At 39.7% G+C, this 17698-nt stretch overlaps 1 protein-coding gene across 1 annotated transcript in view; it reads left to right on the top strand.

Annotated features, from left to right (window-relative positions):
• LOC104622672 (choline transporter-like protein 5) overlaps positions 1-16472 on the top strand; it is a 35810-nt gene extending 19338 nt beyond the window's left edge. Inside the window, exons 4-11 of the mRNA XM_010289527.1 lie at positions 3142-3226; positions 6836-6920; positions 9512-9640; positions 10405-10465; positions 12077-12200; positions 13157-13240; positions 15785-15897; positions 16327-16472. Coding sequence (XP_010287829.1) covers positions 3142-3226; positions 6836-6920; positions 9512-9640; positions 10405-10465; positions 12077-12200; positions 13157-13240; positions 15785-15897; positions 16327-16472 — 827 coding nt within the window. The remainder of the gene's footprint in view (positions 1-3141; positions 3227-6835; positions 6921-9511; positions 9641-10404; positions 10466-12076; positions 12201-13156; positions 13241-15784; positions 15898-16326) is intronic.
• The last annotated feature ends 1226 nt before the right edge of the window (positions 16473-17698 follow it).

Below are 17698 nucleotides of genomic sequence, written 5' to 3'. Positions count from 1 at the left end.
GGACAACTTCTGCCAAGCAGGAGTAGTTTCAGACAATTCGATAATGGCAAAGCAGGTACAGTCTGACCAGAAATTCTATTCAGAAGTGAGCAGTGTGCCCCATTGTTTATACGCTGTGAGTTTCTACTAATAATTGAGAAACACACTGCAAAATATGAGTGATTAAATATGAGACCAAGGATTGATACACACCCAGTGAAACCAAGGGAGCCCTTTGAAATATTTCAGCAGACTTTGTATTAGAACTAAAAAGAATGTGAGGAGAATACATTGCTCTGCCCATTTGATGAGTTTTATTCTTGTTGGCTGTTAGTCCACCCAAACAGGCTGAAGGAAGTAAGCCTGGGACACAGGGGCCCTTCGTATGGAAAGACCCTTAGTAAGACTGAGATAGCGAAAAAACCTCCAACGAACATTATGTTGGAATGTTTTATTTCCTTTCTCCCAAGTTTGTCTGAGGAGTGAAAAATAATTCCAGGTTTAATATGCTACTTAGGAAAGGGATATTGTTGGCAGTAGCGACTACTCCCGACTTATCTATGTGAAGCAGATAGAAGTCTTGCTACAAAATTCTCATCAGTACTTTGAATCTGTCATGGTGGGAATTATCTCTACTGCTTCCTGTTTTGCTGGTGTTAAAGAAAAAATACAGTCAAATGTGAAAAATGAGTCCCTTTAATAATGTGCCAGACTAATTAAAAAAACCTAATTTTGGGTGTGGGAAAACACTGATGTGTTAGAGTCCTCTACCATCACACAAGAAAGGCCTGAAAGGTCTTATAGGTCTATATAGCTTGATCCATTTGGGTCCAGGCTTTTACGTGTTTTACCAGGCTTTTCTGAGGCACCTGGAATCCTGTGTTCAGGTTTGGGCCCCTCACTACAAGAAGGATGCTGAGGTGCTGGAGCGTGTCCAGAGAAGGGCAACAGAGCTGAGGAGGGCTCTGGAGCACAAGTCTGATGAGGAGCGGCTGAGGGAACTGGGGGTGTTCAGTCTGGAGAAGAGGAGGCTGAGGGGAGCCCTCATCGCTCTCTACAGCTACCTGAAAGGGGGTTGTGGTGAGGTGGAGGTTGGCCTCTTCTCCCAAGTAACCAGCAATAGGACGAGAGGAAATGGCCTCAAGTTGCACCAGGGGAGGTTTAGATTGGATATCAGGAAAAATTTCTTTACGGAGAGACTGGTCAAGCATTGGCACAGGCTGCCCAGGGAGGTGGTGGAGTCACCATCTCTGGAAGTGTTCAAAAAACGTGTGGACGTGACGCTTCGGGACATGGTTTAATGGCCATGGGGTGTTGGGTTGATGGTTGGACTTGATGATCTTAAAGGTCTTTTCCAACCTTAATGATTCTGTGTATGAAAAGCAAAGTCATATGAAAGTAGAAAGAAAAACTCCCTCTTGTCAAAGTCATGATGGAAGAAAGTGTACATGGCATAACCTAAAGACTCATTGTGAACATCAGGGAGCTTTCTAATGTCATGTACACATATGAGTTATCAACTGACTATCAGAATTCCTGAGAGAGTTGGTGCCTCCTAAAGGATCCTATTAAGTAATGCTACTGAAATAAGTGGGGGCTAACAAATGAAAAAGTAAATGGGGTTTAGCACAGGTGAAGCACTTTAGTTTTCTCTGAGCATCAGAGCACCACAGTTAATCTGAAATGCAGTTAACCTGGGTGTTCAGGAAGTGTTTGATACCAAGCAGCAGGTTAATTTACAAACTCCAAAACACAGGAAAACTAACATAGGTTAAAAAGAACTAGCAGATTCATTTTTGTAACGTAAACCCATTCCAGGTGAAAGGCAGCATTACTGATTCTCTGTATATATTTGCAAGTCATTGAAGATACGTTGTGCATCTGTCCCGAACACTTCAATAAATTTGCAGTCTGCTGCTCTGAGGTCTTACATAGGTTCTGTCTCAGCTGCACATGTCATTATTGTTAAGTGCTGTTATTCTTACCAAAGTGACATTGAGGAAGATGACAGTTTCACAAATGACTGAATATAATGTCACAAAGTTGAGAGAAAATAGAGTAATTACAGAGAAGCAAGTTCAAGGTGGTTTGCATAAATCAAAGCCTAAAGTGTATCCTAAGTGGGATCCTGACATTCAGTATATAGTGCAAGGGGGGGAAAGGTGGGACTAAAATCTTTGTAATACCTGTAATCTTTTCCACATAACACAAGCACAAGGAAATTTTTGGGAGAAGATCAATGGTCTTTTCTAACAGTTCTCTAGCAACCTGATTTTAGGATGTCAGCTCAGGGTAGTGATATGGAATTATATTCCGGCATTATATCTTACTTTCAGATGATACTTAAAAATAAATGGAATTGCCATTATTTAGGGTCAAATCAGCAGTTAGCAGTCAGAACAGTAGCCATGAAGGAGGCTTAGTCAGGTCTGCACACTACAGCTTAGAAATAACGATACTAGTAGTGAAGCTGGTGTGGGCTTGATCCTCAAAGCGAAATAATGGTGCAGGTGAAAATAGCTTGGAGAAAAAATCCTGCCTCGAAGTGGAGAAAAGACGTTTAAAAGCTTAATATAAACCTCTCTTCCCACTCAGTACTGTGGTTCATGCTAGCATATAATACATAAGTTGCCAAGTGCAGACCTAATAACTGAAAAATGGGACAACTGCCAAGTGAGAGGTCAGGAAATGTTTTAATTTACAAAGTGAGAGTTTGTTTCCATTAGTGCAGATGGAGTCCATTAGATTCAGTCACACCCTGTGTATTTCTGTCACACAATGAGGTAATCCCTTTAATTTCAATGCCATTGTGGTTGTCTGTGAGCGCTCAAATTTGTCTACATAGTTAGCTCCTCTTCTTTCCCCTTTTATTAGCCATTTTTTTTTTTAAGTCCGTTACATCATATTTTGGATACAGCCCAGATATATGTGCCCTGAAGGTAAAAAGTGAACTGGTTTGTTTATTCATCTGTCTCTTAGTGCAGTTTAGCTTGTTTTATATTTCAGTTTTTCATTAGGACATCTACAAATCAATACTCCTCAGTGGTGATCAACAAACATTAAAATGGTACATGAGAGGTGACACACTTCCATGCTAGTCCGCTTCAACTATTAACTGTGTACACTTGACTCAAATGTTAAAAGATATGTGTGTATTTGCAGCTTGGGTGCACGGTGACCCCAGGAAAGTGATTTATCCAACTGACAGCTATGGGCAGTTCTGTGGTCAGAAAGATACCCTCAATGAGTGAGTACTAAATCCATTCGCATACCTTTATTACTCATGCACTACGAATAAGATGTGAGGTTTCAAATCTCCCTGTCTGCTTGGGGTTCTTGTGGGAAGTTGAAGAGACAGCGACGTTGTTACTATATTTATTCCAAATAAAGTTCAGAAATGGAGAGATTAGTTTGAGATTAGTTGCTCAGTGCAAATGTAGACTCAAATTATTACTCTAGTGCAGTTTGCATCATTCAGAGAATATTTTTGGTAAAGTATCAGTATAACTTAAAGATTGCATCACTAATTGCGTAGAAAGTGACTAGCTGGCACAGCTTCTAACTGCCAAAGTTTGGGTAGTTAATAGCCCGATGAGTGATTTGTCTGTCCACCTCGGGATAAGAGAGTAGTCCTAAAGCATTGTAGCCTGGTTTTCAGTTTTTCTCAACATGCACCAAATAAAAGACAAGACCACAAAGAAAAGCTCTTGTTTTTTTCTGGTGCTTATCCAGTGCAGGTAGAGAGGATACTGGGAGGTCTGGGAGACAGGCAGCTGTAACCATACCTTCCTTGGGGATATCGGCCAAACGGCTCTATTTACTTGTCTCGGTTTCCTAGTATTTTTAAATTTTGAATTGTGAGAGTTAAGTTAATTAGTTGATATCAACAGAGTACTTCTACATGAAAACAGCTGAAAATCCAACTGTTTTATGAAACAGAATTTAGAAAATAGTTTGCTTTTTCCCTCACCTTCATCCTTTTAAAAAGTATTAGGCACCCCTTATGCCCTTGTCACTGTGAAGAAGCTGGATGCTATGCAGGAAGAAAAACAGAAGCTAGTGTTTGAGAACAGCTCTTTGCTGCTTCTTTCTTTCCCCATTCAGTTTTCTGGGAAAAAGCTAAGAAAGCCACTCTCCAAAGGGCAGTTCAGAAGGCAAGGAGCAGGAGATAGGGAGTGGAACAGAGTAGAGTTCCTTTTATATCCTTCTGTATACATAACTTTATATCCTCTCAAGTTTTTTTTACAGAGGAAGCAGACTAGATAGTGTAAGAAGACCTGTTCCACCCTCCCATTAAAGTTCTTTAAGCAGTTGTTGGAGAGTACAACTTCCTGAACAGAAAAAAATAGGAGAAAAAGTTGTGGTGTTGTGTGTGTTCCCCTCACTGCACCCCTTCTTTGTTCCCCCCCTCCTCGCCCCCCAGTTTGCCCTTCTCTTCTCTCTGGTCTGTAGGAAGCCATGGGCAAATGGCTTTGGGAGTCTCAGACACACAGCATCCATGCACTGTGTGGTGTGTAGCAAGATGCTTCTCTCTCATTCTTGTCATCCACTCCCGGTCCCTCTTGCCCTTTGTTACTCAAGTCTTCCCTTTCGTTATTTCTTACAATGCGCTTTCCAGTTTGTATTCGCAAATGTCCCTCCACACACACACACATATATATATATATGATTGCTGGAGAATAATACAGCTATTGAGACTGCATTTTGATACTTACTTGCTACACTGAGGAGTTTCTTACAAAGATAAAAGCCAAAAGTCACACAATACAACCTACTGGAAAAGCAAGAGTGTTTATGGCAGTAGGCCAGGAGGTCCCTCTGGACAAGTCTCTCTAGTCCCTAAAAGTGGAGCTGTGGGATGTGCTTGTCAGGCCTTCACTGATACCGTTGTCAGACTTTTCAGATGCCCTACAAGTAAGCAGTGTGAAAGGCTAGCCCAAGACTATCATTTTCCAAAGTCCCCACGGGCTTAGTCTGAGACTTTTTCCTTGGAAAGTGATCACAGTCCCTGTGTTTTGAATCTTTTGCTTGGAACAAGCATTCCCAGCAATCTCAATGAAGAGTAGAAAAAGAAGCTAAAACCCAAGCCAACACTTTCAGCTCATGCAAAAACCCATTTGAACTCCAATGAATTCCATGCAGTCAAATCAATTCTACCTTGTGTTGTCATGTGAGTCTCTTAGGCCTCTTTGTGTCTCCCTGTAATCCATCCGTTAATCTCCATGTAATCTCTAAACTTGTTTTGCCTTCTAACAGAGCACAGTGTAATCATGGAATACAACACAATTTCATTATAAAGAATACAGGCCTAGTCCTTGGTCGCTGTTTTCTTGTGTTATGTATATGTTTAAACTTTCTTTTCTGCTGTCAATATCAGCAAGTGGGCTAACACATAGGGGGAAAAAAAGGTTTCATTAATGGCTTTGAGCAGCTCACAGATTATAAATACTGTCAAGAAACTATTGAAGAACGATGACCTTTCAGTCAAAAAATGTATTCTATTGATTTGACGAAATAACAACTAATGATAGTGAATTGTTTTTGCCAGGGTGCATGTTTTGTTAAACAGTGCATAGTTAGAACATACCTCAGTGAAAACAATTTAACCTTGTAAAATGCCAGGCATTTGAGCTAATCCCAGTTTTAAAGGGAGTTTGAATGTGCAGCGATGCTATATAGTGGCTTTGAAGGCACAGCCATATCCAGCAATTGGTCGGAGCCACGTGCTGGTGGAAGGTCAGAGGGTATGTCCTGGACTAGGGGGTGCAATGGAGAGATGCAGGAGCAGGACTTGTGCCGAGTCCACAGGTGGAAGAGGGGCACGTTTGAGCCCGAGTACGCGTCGTCGTGAACACTGCTCTCCTGCCCCCAAGGCAGAGCTCCCTCTCTGCTGCATTGCCAGAGCGGGGGTCAGTGGTGGTCCAGCACCCCTTACTGTCTTCTCTTGCACGTCACAGTGCACAGCGGGGCACATGCACCCTTATTTCTTGTAGGGACGCCCAATAGTCCTGGCATGGCTAGCTGACATTGAAGTCTCGTCTAAGAAGGGCAGGATTACTACCATACCATCTTCACTGGAGCTGATAATTTTCTGACATTGCAGAGATTAACAGTTTATTTTGCTGTCTTCAGAGCCCAGGTGTTTAAATCCAGAGATCTTGGGGTAATCAGTTTTCAACAAACCCAAACGGAGGTGACCGCTACCTCAAGGTCACAGGTTCCAGAAGTGTGTGGATTCCCCTCAGACTGTCCCTTACCTATGTCAGAGGGGGTGTATCAGCATTATTAGCAGATGCTATTACCGTTCTGTCTCCTGGCCAGCTGCTTTCAGTTTCCAACCATAAAAAGCTTTTGATTGCTTTTGGTGCCACCTTCTGATCGACAAAAAATAGGCAGCTTTTACAGTGCAGCATTTGCTGATGTCCGTTTTGCGTGCAGTACATACATGATCTGTTCAGTGTAAGCAAAGGGACCACAGTGGTTTTGCTTGTTTTTGGAACAAGCATTCCCAGCAAACTCAGTGAGGGGTAGAAAAAGAGTATTTTACAGGCCTCATTTCTTAGAGGCAGGACTACAGATACCTGTAATGGTGCCTAGGGTTGTTTCAACTTAAAATCTTGCTGTGGAAAAAACTTCTCAAAATTAGCATTCTTTAGAACAAATACTCTGCTTTCAGAGATGTCTTGGCACAGATCATTCAGGGCCTGCTTGGCATTTCTTTTTTTATCTTGTGTTTGCAATATGACCATTCACAGTAATAGAATTTAAATATCGATGTATGCTATACATTTTTGAACGGTAGGATGTGTAAGCAACCATATTTGTAACATTAATTATCTTATATCCACTTCCATAGGAACAAGACCATTTTGTTTTACTTTAACATTCTGAAATGTGCCAGCCCCGTAGTGTTAATAAACCTACAGTGCCCTACAACACAGGTGAGTGAAATACAGAAATAAAATATTTTCCCTGCCTCTTAGTCACGGTGCTTAAGAACTAGACGTACGTTTGTTTGGATTTAAAAATTGCTGTTCATATCCTTCAAAATACAATATGCTTGTTTTATAGAGGATGTGTAGCACACAGTCTCTGTAGCCTGTGATGGTCATAAAAAATAGATAGAAATGCACAGGATTGTGTATTTTGGATAAGAGTTGACAAAAAAAAGTCTTATTTAGTTGAATACAGCAATTTGTTACTTATGAATTCATCACAGGCAGTTATCCAGTAGCAATCAGTGCATGCAGAAAATAATTTTGATTGACATTGGTTTTCTAAACTAGACATGTTCAAGAAAATGTGCATATCCCCAGTGACAGATGTATCTGGGTGTGGTTAGAGCCTATGGCACTTTCAAAAGTGAAGATCTTGAAAGCTTGTTCTTGCCTTATACCACAATTTGGACTCCCTTAGCTGTGCTGCAACTTTTGCAGTAATTCTACTGTGTAATTAAACTGCAGGTGACAGAGTATGGTCTCAGCCGTCTTGACAACATTCAGTGAAGTCCAGTATCAATTTGGATGAGGGTTGTTATATGGTAACCAATTTACTGATTACAAATGTTAATTGTCTATTTATTTGACTGTCATTTTAAAATGTTTCCCATTCCAGCTTGCCCTTACTCCTGGTCCCTATCCTTGATACATGTTTCTGGCCTATCAGTTAGTGTGACCTGTATGGACTGTTTGACACAGCTGAAGAGATGGAAATCTCCAGCAAGGAAGAGCAAGAACCCTCTTAATACTGACCAGTTGCTCTCAGAGTGGAAACTTTCTCTATCAGCAGCAGATTTGCTTCAGGAACCCCCATCAGTCCACATGCAGACACCGACACTGTTACCCTGCAGTCCTTAGACTCTGTTTCTGGAACAATTCAGCCTGTTCAGAAATACTGAGGTCATTGTGTGGGATTTGACTGGTGCTGTGGTCAAGTTGGCAGTGGTCATGAATCAAGTAAGGTGAAATACTTGTTGAAGGAGAGTTTGGGGGAGCAGAGTAGTTATTTTGTTTATGTTCAAACACACAACATGTCCAAAACTGAGAATGTTTTTGAATGCTGTTTGCTGCTGCAGATGGTTAATTTTCTGGTCTTTTGTGAAAATACTGAAGAAACATTTGTTTGATAATTCCTCTTTTGAACTGCAGACAGGGTCTTTCATTCTTGTCCCATTCATATTAAATAGCAGGAGAAAAAAAAAACCAAGAACTGGCATGGGAGGAGTTTCAGTTCTTGAGTAAGACTGTCTATTTGCAGACTGTTACAGATCACTAGATTCATAGACAGCACATTTCATGCCTGTTTCATAGGTGGGAACCTGAGGTTATAGTAAAGTTAGTCTCCTGTTGTCCCAGCAAGGACAAAACTCTTCTTTCTTTGTTCCTTGGCCTGTGGGTAGTCCATAGGACCGTAGAGCTCATCTAGAAAGACCCTCTTGCAGCATCTACCCTGTTCTAAGGATTACTACAAGGTCTTTTCCCAAATTCCTTTAGGTGAGTCGTATATGGTAGAATGCCCTTGAGGTGAAATACATTTTCATGCATGATGTCTCTCTGGTACTTGGATAGCAGAGCTTTGCAAAGGGTATTTGGATAGCACAGCTTTGGAAACAGAGAACAGTCTTCTAGAAAAGGCTGAAACTTGCTAAAATTATAGACTTCAAACTACCGCACAGTATTTAGGAACACTGAGGGGTCAGAACAGCTGTACGCTTGCATGATTCCAGTGACCAGTAGAGCCTTCAGAATCTGTGTCTTGGGGTAGCTGCTTCTCCATTACGTAAACCTAAATCATAACTTCTGGGTGGACTCATTCATCAAGCACCAGTCCTCACTTGATTTCTCAGATAAATCTGGTTTATAATGGCTGTACCCTGAGTGGGGTGAGTTTCGTTCCTGGCATGTGCACCTCTCTTGCTTTGTAACTAGAGGAGATTCCTTATTAATCAGTAGTAAAAAGTCACCCTTGAGTGATTTACACCTAACTTGACTTGAACGATATCAGTATTTGACTGAAGAGATTGTGTGGAAGGGTGGAACGATTTTAGCTGCATTAAACTTTTTTTTAACGAAGTTCTTCTTATAAATGTAATAAAAAGAAAGTACGTGTACTGTGAAAGTAGCCACTGCACTGCCTTGCTCATATACAATGCTGCTGATGGAAGTGCCAGGACCTGGCAGGTTTTTTCCTGATGTTCAGAGAAAAAGTATATTTCTTTCAACAGATTGAAAGCTCTGCATATCTACCAGAATGTGCAGAACCTAAGAAGATACGGAGAGTGGCTTGATATGGCAGATATGAGGAGAGACTTTGAAAGTGTATTCTATCAAAAGATTTTACAAGTATTCATCCGGGGAATCAAAAGGAAAACATACATCCTTTTCTAAATGCTGCAGTGAACATTACTGAAGGCAATTCCATAAAACGGTGCACTTTTATAGGTGGCCTTTTTCTTGCTTTTTAATTGCATTGAGTTTCCTTACCCTTCTCTACCCCCAGTGTATCTTTACTCATTTTTTTTCTCTTCTTGCAGCTTTGTGTCTCAAAGTGCCCAGACAGGTTTGCAACCTACATTGACGTTCAGGCTTCCTACAGATATAAACCAGATCAGTGGAATTACTTCAGGCAGTTCTGCAAACCTGGCTTTAACAATCCTCGCAAGGTGTGTATGTATCAGTAGATGATGGAATACATTTTTTCTTCAAGCAATATGTAATATGCATGATATGACTGAGCTACATCAAAGCTTTGAATTATTCTGATTTCACCATATAAGGATTTGTCCCATCTATATGGTTTGACAGTGATTTAATCAGGGGTGAAGGTCTTGTATGCACACCAAATCCCCCACTCTTTAATTGATTACTGTTTGCTTAAAAGAATATCTGCAGCTACCCATGTAGTTGTAGTACTGTGGCAAGGAGTATCCTTTAGTACTTAGGTACTCCACAGCAGCAGAAGAGAGTATCTCAAACCAGTTCTTAAGGCTCCTGAGTCATCAATAGCTAGTTAGTAATTTAGCTAGGAAAATTAATCTACTCAAATGTACTGTGTTATTTCTCCCATCTTTAAAACACCTTTTAATTCACCTATATTAATTGTGTTAAATTCTTACACTTCTTTAAGAGAAAAGGCGAAGGGGAGGCTAGGAACAATTTCCTGGTCACTTCTGGCTTAGATGCTGATCCAAAATGAACAGGTCTTTTATTTTTTGTCACTAGAAAAGGGAAGAATAGCCTCTTCCCAAATCACAATGATAGTTTGGATTCTCACTTACATCATGAATGTATCTTGCAGCTCCACCAGTCAAGTTCGGGGAGGAGGCTACAAAGCCCCGTTTGGGGCATTTTCTCAGACCGGGTGAGAAACGAAAAACACATAGTTATTCTGCTATGTATTCAGCATTCCTATTTTTCCCCTTTTTAGTCTGTTGCTCAAGTCCTACGTGATGAAGATTGTCCTTCGATGATCATTCCAAGCAGGCCTTGTGAGTGGTTCTACTTCTTACACACGTCTTAGCAGATTATAAGCATTCACAGTAAAGCACGACTCCAGTCTGAAAAATGTTTTGTGGCAAGGTCACTAGGAGCTGTCTGTTGTTACCTGACAGTGATGTCCATTCAATTTTAAACAGTTTGAAAGTATAAAGATTTATTATTTTTTTTTCTCCCTGTCATCTGTGAACATTCAACGTGTGATGAGGTCAAGCTGAGCTCCTTCTTGCTCTTGAATCATCACCAAAGCTTTACAGCTCAAATTGTGCCTTCCAAAACATGTGAGCAAGCAACCCCATTGGGATTAAAAAATGCCATGAATGTAGGAAGGATCATTTGGTCAGCTGTTGGAATTCAGATGATACTTGAGCCCAGTTACAAGCAGCTCGCTTTTCAGTTGCAGTGCTGGCTGAGCACAGAGGAATTAAGGGGCCAAACAATGTTATTGTCACTATGGTCAGCAGGTATTTCTGAGTAGATAACCACAGGTCTCAGAGCTCATCTCAGCTGCAGGAGTGTAATACCAAAAGTATCTGTCACTGACCCAGAAGCTCATGCAAGTAAAAAAAAATGCTGTTTATTTTTCCATGCTTGAAAATAGACATCATGTAAACCAGGGACAGGTTATCAAAAAGAGAAGATAAGGATTACTTTTTTAAAAAAATATTGAGTTTGTATGAAAAGTGATTTACTGGCCCAAAAGACAGAAAATAACTTGCAAAGAAGCTATTATCTTCTTTTAGAGTACAACAAGGGGCAAACATTACAGAGGGAGGAAAATTACTTAATTATTTCATCAGAATAATTGGTGGGATAGATATTCTAGACTGAATATTGAACCCTGGCATCAGTATTTGTTGGAACCTGATAAGGAAAGTCCAGAATTGTTCTATAAAGCTAAAGTGCAGCTGTGTAGCAAGACTGACCCGCTCATCCCTTTGGAATGAAACCCAGGACATTTTGCAGCAAAGAGCAGGGCAACATAAATGAGTATATAAACATCTCTCCTTTTCTCTCTCCTATAATCTCCTCCTCTCTCTGTCTAACAAACAGTTTCTGTCTTTTTTCCATTGCTTCCTCTCCAGGAATATCTAGTGATAGTGGCTGGTACTGCAGCTGATCTGGCATATGAGGAACTGACACTTGCTGTTATGTATTGTTTTGGGTGCTAGTGCCATTCGTGACCACTTATGTTGAGTCTGTCCCCTGGGGGCTGGTTTGATTATTACCATGAAATGACATATTTGAGAAACTGCAGTTTTTGTAAGCTGCCCAGATTCTGACAGAGAGTAAGTTCTGCATTTATTACAAATTCTTAAACTGCTACAGATACTACTGTTGTTATTTGGTAGCACCTAGAATCTATGAAGGCTATGATCCCACCATGCCTGAGCTTGGACAAAAAGCCCCAGAGGATAAAAATCATAATCTTGAATATAATCACTCTTCCAAGATTTTTCGAAGTCAACATATCGTTAGATAATCAGTTGAAAAACAATTAACTGTGAATCTGAAATTATTTAAATATGTTACAAAAGACAAGTGATAGAAGTGGAGCTTGACATGAAATGTAATATGCAGTTTTGTTTTGATATTTTGAATAGTTCTTAAGAGATGCTTCCCAGACTTCTCCACAAAGAATGGTGTGCTAACCGTGGCAAATCAGACTACGTTCAAAGATGGAAGAGGGAAAACAAGAAATGTAACTGATCTCAGGGAAGCTGCAAAGTAGGTTTTACCCTTCTTAAGTACTCGTTTGTTGGATTCGGAGGTTGTGGAACAATTTAGGAATTTAAAAAATAATCAGAATCTGTTGTAGCAAATGGCTGAGGGTACCCAGGCAAGACTTGCTAGTAAATGGTCTCTCTGTGCCTGGGCACTTGCAAAGTTCCAGTAAGGAAAACCAGCACTGTGGTATGCAGAAATGAGCAAGAAGCCAAAAGTTCTAGTCTGATTGTCTCAGAGTGACTGTCAGTTTTTAAATCATTCATGTTGCTTTTCCTAGCAAAAATTAGTATTAAAGAAAGCTAAAGGAGGTTCAAAATTAAATTCTTGTGCTGCAGGGCTCAGGCCAGCCAGTAATGGCCTCAGCTATTCCTTCCTATGATGGCCTTTCCACTAACATGGACTGTCCTAGAACTTTGGGCATCTCACCTCATCAGAGTGCTCCTGTTGTTAGCACATGTCTAAAGATCAAAAAGCAATGTACTGAGCTCTGATGTATGACAACACCTCCCTTGCAGATGGACAGCAAGTGTCTCCAATCCTGGGCATCAACCAGGATGAGAGAAAACTGCTGCAATAGCCTCACTTTTCCAGCTGCTGTCAGTCTTCAGCCTGTCTGGAGCACAGGGGTATCTTTTCTTACCTCTCTTGGTGCATTGCAGACCTTAAATAGCATACATGTGTGACATAATAAGCAATTAACTCTGGCAAGAGTGAGTACTCATAAAGCTTTTTTAATAAAGCTTTTTCAGGAGCTCTATGGACATTTTAACACAATTTTTTTATTGGCGTAATGATGATTGATGTTGACTTGGTTACAGAACTGGAGCTAGAGGATAGTAACATACTCTTATCTCTAGCAAAGATATTTCAAATTCTTTCACTGAGCCTATTTGTTGTTTAAATAAATTCTGCTTTTCTACTTAAAGCAACCTTTTCTTTGGTTTGTCTTTTCTCAGCGGCATCAATAATGTCCTGGATGCAAGATCAGTTGGAATGAAAATTTTTGAAGACTATGCCATTTCTTGGTATTGGATTTTAATGTAAGATTTTCATGGGTATTTTAATTTTTCTGAACTCACTTTGGAGCATGCAAGGAATTAAAAAATAGATCATCTATGTAATTGTTACCAATCTTACTTTTAAACTCCAAGAGCAACTGTGATTTCCTTCATCACATGATAATAACGGTGTTATGGTTCTGTACATGAGGTGAGGATAGCACAGCACACATACACAGAGAGTCAGTTGATCCAAGAGTAGCTTTTTAATATCCTGCCAGGGAGAAGAACAGGAGTTGCTGTCTTCTGTTGCAGGACCCATCTGTGTGGTAATTCCAAAACTGAAAAATCTTAATTAAGAGCCTTCCAAACCAATTGCAGTTGCTAAGTGTCATTAATATGTATATAAAACACATGATTTCTAAAGTCATGCTAGCAATATATAGTTAAATCCATTATAATCCATAAATCCAATATAAATCCATAAATCCAATGCAGCTGGCAAAGCAACATCAAGAGCAAAACTATTCAACGGTATTAACTTTGTCTTGCAATTAATACTCACTAATCACCAATTAGTAGAAATGCAGCACTGAAACAAAAGAAGTAGCTATTTTGCTGAAGCAAATATGTAAGCATATGTGCATGCTTAGCCCATAAATACTGTTTTTGATGGACCAAGGTGTTGATCAGTTTAAACAGGAGCAGAAGTCTTTGCCAGGTAAGAGCCTATAACATGCACATATTAAGCGTACATTATTCAAGCCTGAATGCAAACCCACAACAACAAATACGTAAACTTTAGATAATAAACTTAATATGGAGAATTAGTCAGTTCAGAAACATAAGTTGTCAGCTTTTAAAGGTATTCGGTCACCGGTGGGAGGACAGCCTTCTCATAGTCTGATACTGTGGTCGCAATAGTCGGTGGCAAGAAACTCACTGGTATTCAGGAAGCTCTGTTCTCTCTTAGATCTCGTATTGAAATCAGGCTTATGGTGCAGAGTCTTTCGAAGGAGTTGTCACTGAACAGATAGGTGGGAGAGAATTGACCATTTTTTGAACAGAAATTCTAAGTACTGAAGTCAGTTTCCACATTTCAAATATGATATTTTTAGAAGGAATTGTTGCTACTTTTAAAGTAGTTGGATAGAATTTTCTTCACACTTTTCACCAAATGGTAGCATATGTCAAATGATTTCTGGACAAACAATGCCAGAGTTTGGGTGATGACAACAAAGGCCTGATAGTGAAAGGAGGCTGGATTAAAAATTAAATACACAATTGCTCTAGTGTTTTTAGCTTACCCAAAAAGAGCTGCTGCTTTCAAGCTTCAGTTTAAGGGAACCAGTCTATTGAGGACAGTTGTTACCATGTACTCAGTTTTGGTGTTACTATGACTTGTGTATATCTAAAGATAACTTTAGATAAAGATAACTTACAGCTTTCAAGAATAGAGTCATAAGCTCCAAAACTACAACTTTTTTTGAGGAATACATTCCCATTTTCAAATAAGACATTCAGAAAGGGAATAGTTCATGCTAGGAAGCCTTTAAAGGGCTAGGACTTAAGACCAGCTTACAAAGGTTTAACTAAATAAGCTGATATTCTTTTTCTTGTCCCTCTACCCATCTGTCTCCAAAAACATCTGGTTTTGATTGTTTATGATCAGGCTAACCCATTTTTTTATATTTGGTAACTGGCTAAATAAGCTGGGAATGTTCAGAAGAGAAGTTAGGGAACACAGGCAAGACGAGGTTTTAAATTTTTTTGAGTCTCTACTAATACAAAATTCTGATGTAACACCTACTAAAAATTATGAGAAATAAAATGTTCTGTCGAGCAGCTGAGCTGGATGTTTGTTGGATGGGATTACTATTCACACTGCTTTATTCACATTGCTTTAGAAGGCGTCCCTGAGTAAAGAGGCCTTTTGCAGTAATTTTTTCCTTTCTGACTCGCTTTCTGGCAGTGAAATGACAATAAATATTTCCTTACTACAGATTTGAAAAAGAAAAAAAACACTCTGTAGGTGTCTTTCTTGGGGGCCCCATTGATATCCCTTATCAGTTTCTTTTTATGCATCGATCATTTCCTCTTCTGATGCATAGAAAGAGTCACTGGTTTTCCTCCTAAATTTAATTCTTTTTTTCTAGGAAAGCTCCTAGAATGTTACTTTACTAACATTGTTTCTTTGCAAGTAGGGATTTTTAATGGAGGACATAAAACAGCAGCCTTCCCACACATAGGTATTCCTCTGTAGACTAGAGCATGGCCTGAAAGAGGCAATGAGTTGTTCATTGGTAAATGATCCAAAAGGCATTGTACTAGTCCCATCCAGCCAACCCGAGAACCTAGTGTATGCAAACATTTCTGGCTCTGCCATGTGAGATCATCATATATAAGCTATTTCTTTCTAATAGCAGATAATAGCCATGAGGATGTATTTCATAAGGAAGATTTTGAAATACATTTTTACAAATCATTCTCTTATGTGAGCTAGAGTGATCTTCATTTGGAGTAACAGTCATGCAAGAAAGAATCTCACACTTGTTTTCCCTGTGTTTCTGTTTCTTGTCTTTCTAGTGGGCTGTTCATTGCAATGGTTGTGAGTCTGCTCTTCCTTGTGTTATTGAGGTTCACGGCTGGGGTTCTCTTCTGGATTTTCATCTTTGGTGTGATTGGAATTATAGGTTATGGTAGGTGTAATCATCTAGCCTCTGAGGCTATTTTTTCTTATTGCTTAAGTTTGGGCAAGGAAAACCATTAATTACATCAATTAAATGGAACGATTGGGAGAATTAATGCCTAGTTTTAGACACTTAGTTCAGTGAGAAGGGCTTAAATGGCAGCAAAATTTAGTAAGAATCCAGCTATGCTGATACTTAGCACCAGATGTAGTAACCTGAATTATCTACCCACAGTATGCTTAGTCTGTATTCACTTGTACTAATATTTCTCTTCTGTATATGTGATGTTATAAGTGACTAGTCTTACAGTAATGAATTTTGGTTTTTGCTTACCTGACATGCTGAGGACAAAACACTTGGCTTGTAAAAGATTTTTTTAAAAAACTTGTGTTTGCACTCTTCAGAAACACTCATTTTATATTGATTGTTTTTTAAAAGGCATCTGGCATTGTTACTGGGAATATGATCACCTTAAAGGAATACCTGGATCTGACCTCACTGTTTACGATATTGGATTCCAGACAGACTTCAGAGTGTACCTGCAACTGAGGCAAACATGGTTAGCATTTAGTAAGTGCCCTTGAAGCTTGGTATCTGTTGATGGATATTCAGGAGAATCAATCACTGTCTTGTTACAGTTTCTGCTTTGTTAAATCTCCTCCTCTACGTACCTTACTTAGAGAAGTAAGGAGAATTCTCTTTCTTTGTAGTGTGCAAAAATCTACTTTCTTGCAAGAGGACTAGCATATTTATAAGGGGAGATATAGGAGATACTGCACTAGTCATAAGAGTGAAAAATGCTTGTGTTCTTAGCGTTCCACTTCCTGTGTGTTTAGTCTTCATAGAAGGCTATAACTAAGTTATTCCTGATTAAATTGCATAAGGAGGGGCATTTTTCTCTCCCAGTCTGTTTATTCTCCCTTTTTGAGGGCCCCAGAAATGAGATTAGTAACTCTACACATCTTTGTAGAACTGGTTACATTCAGGTCACTGAATTTTCCTGGAGGCTGATCTAAGACTGTGGAATGAACCACTGCAAGTTTCACCACCTTTGTTTTCAGAAGTGCTTCATTGCCCTCTCTTGCAAGGGCAGTGTATTTAAAACAAAATCCTGCTGGAACAAGACACCCTGCAGCATACACATCCCTCCCCAGAGAATGAGAGGTGGAAGAAAGAACAAATAACCTGTCAAATATTCTCTGCTTTGTGTCTTCATTTAACTCTATGTTGGATCATTGAGCTCATGAGGCACCTCCTACATACTGTTGAGGCAGAGCTTTTTAGTATGCTATCCCTAGAGAATATTAGAACTTTATTATGTTTTCCCTTGTAACTCTCCAAGCTCCTCTGCTGCCTGGTTCCTAGCAGCCAATGTGTCGTTTACCCAGAGGTCAGTGTCACTTTCAGATGAGTAAATTGAGGTATTCGGGAATTAAATTACTTTTCCAATGTCAGCCAGCAAAGCAGTAAATATCCTTGAAGAAAACATAGGTCCTCTTAGTCCTAGTCTAGAACTCATCATGTACTGACATTGCTTTCCTTTTTCACAATATGTGGGACAAGCTACATTAGCTTAACAGAGTTGAACTGGAATGAAACCAACTTTAAAGAAACCTGATTATGTAGTCCTTCATGGGGAACATATAAAAAATACGTGCTGAAATGCATGTAACAAACACTTTGTTCTGAACTAAGTCTGTGGCTCTGACCACCACAGCGGTCACTTGCCACCTGCAGTTCTGGTGGCATGGGATACTGATAATACTTGGGATCACAATTCAACATCATCTGTGACTATCTGGGTCCGGAT

This window comes from Phaethon lepturus, unplaced genomic scaffold, assembly GCF_000687285.1.
Source record: "Phaethon lepturus isolate BGI_N335 unplaced genomic scaffold, ASM68728v1 scaffold16476, whole genome shotgun sequence".
Taxonomy (NCBI): domain Eukaryota; kingdom Metazoa; phylum Chordata; class Aves; order Phaethontiformes; family Phaethontidae; genus Phaethon; species Phaethon lepturus.
The sequence above is the reverse complement of the archived record's forward strand: the minus strand, read 5'-3'. Positions and strand labels throughout refer to the sequence as shown.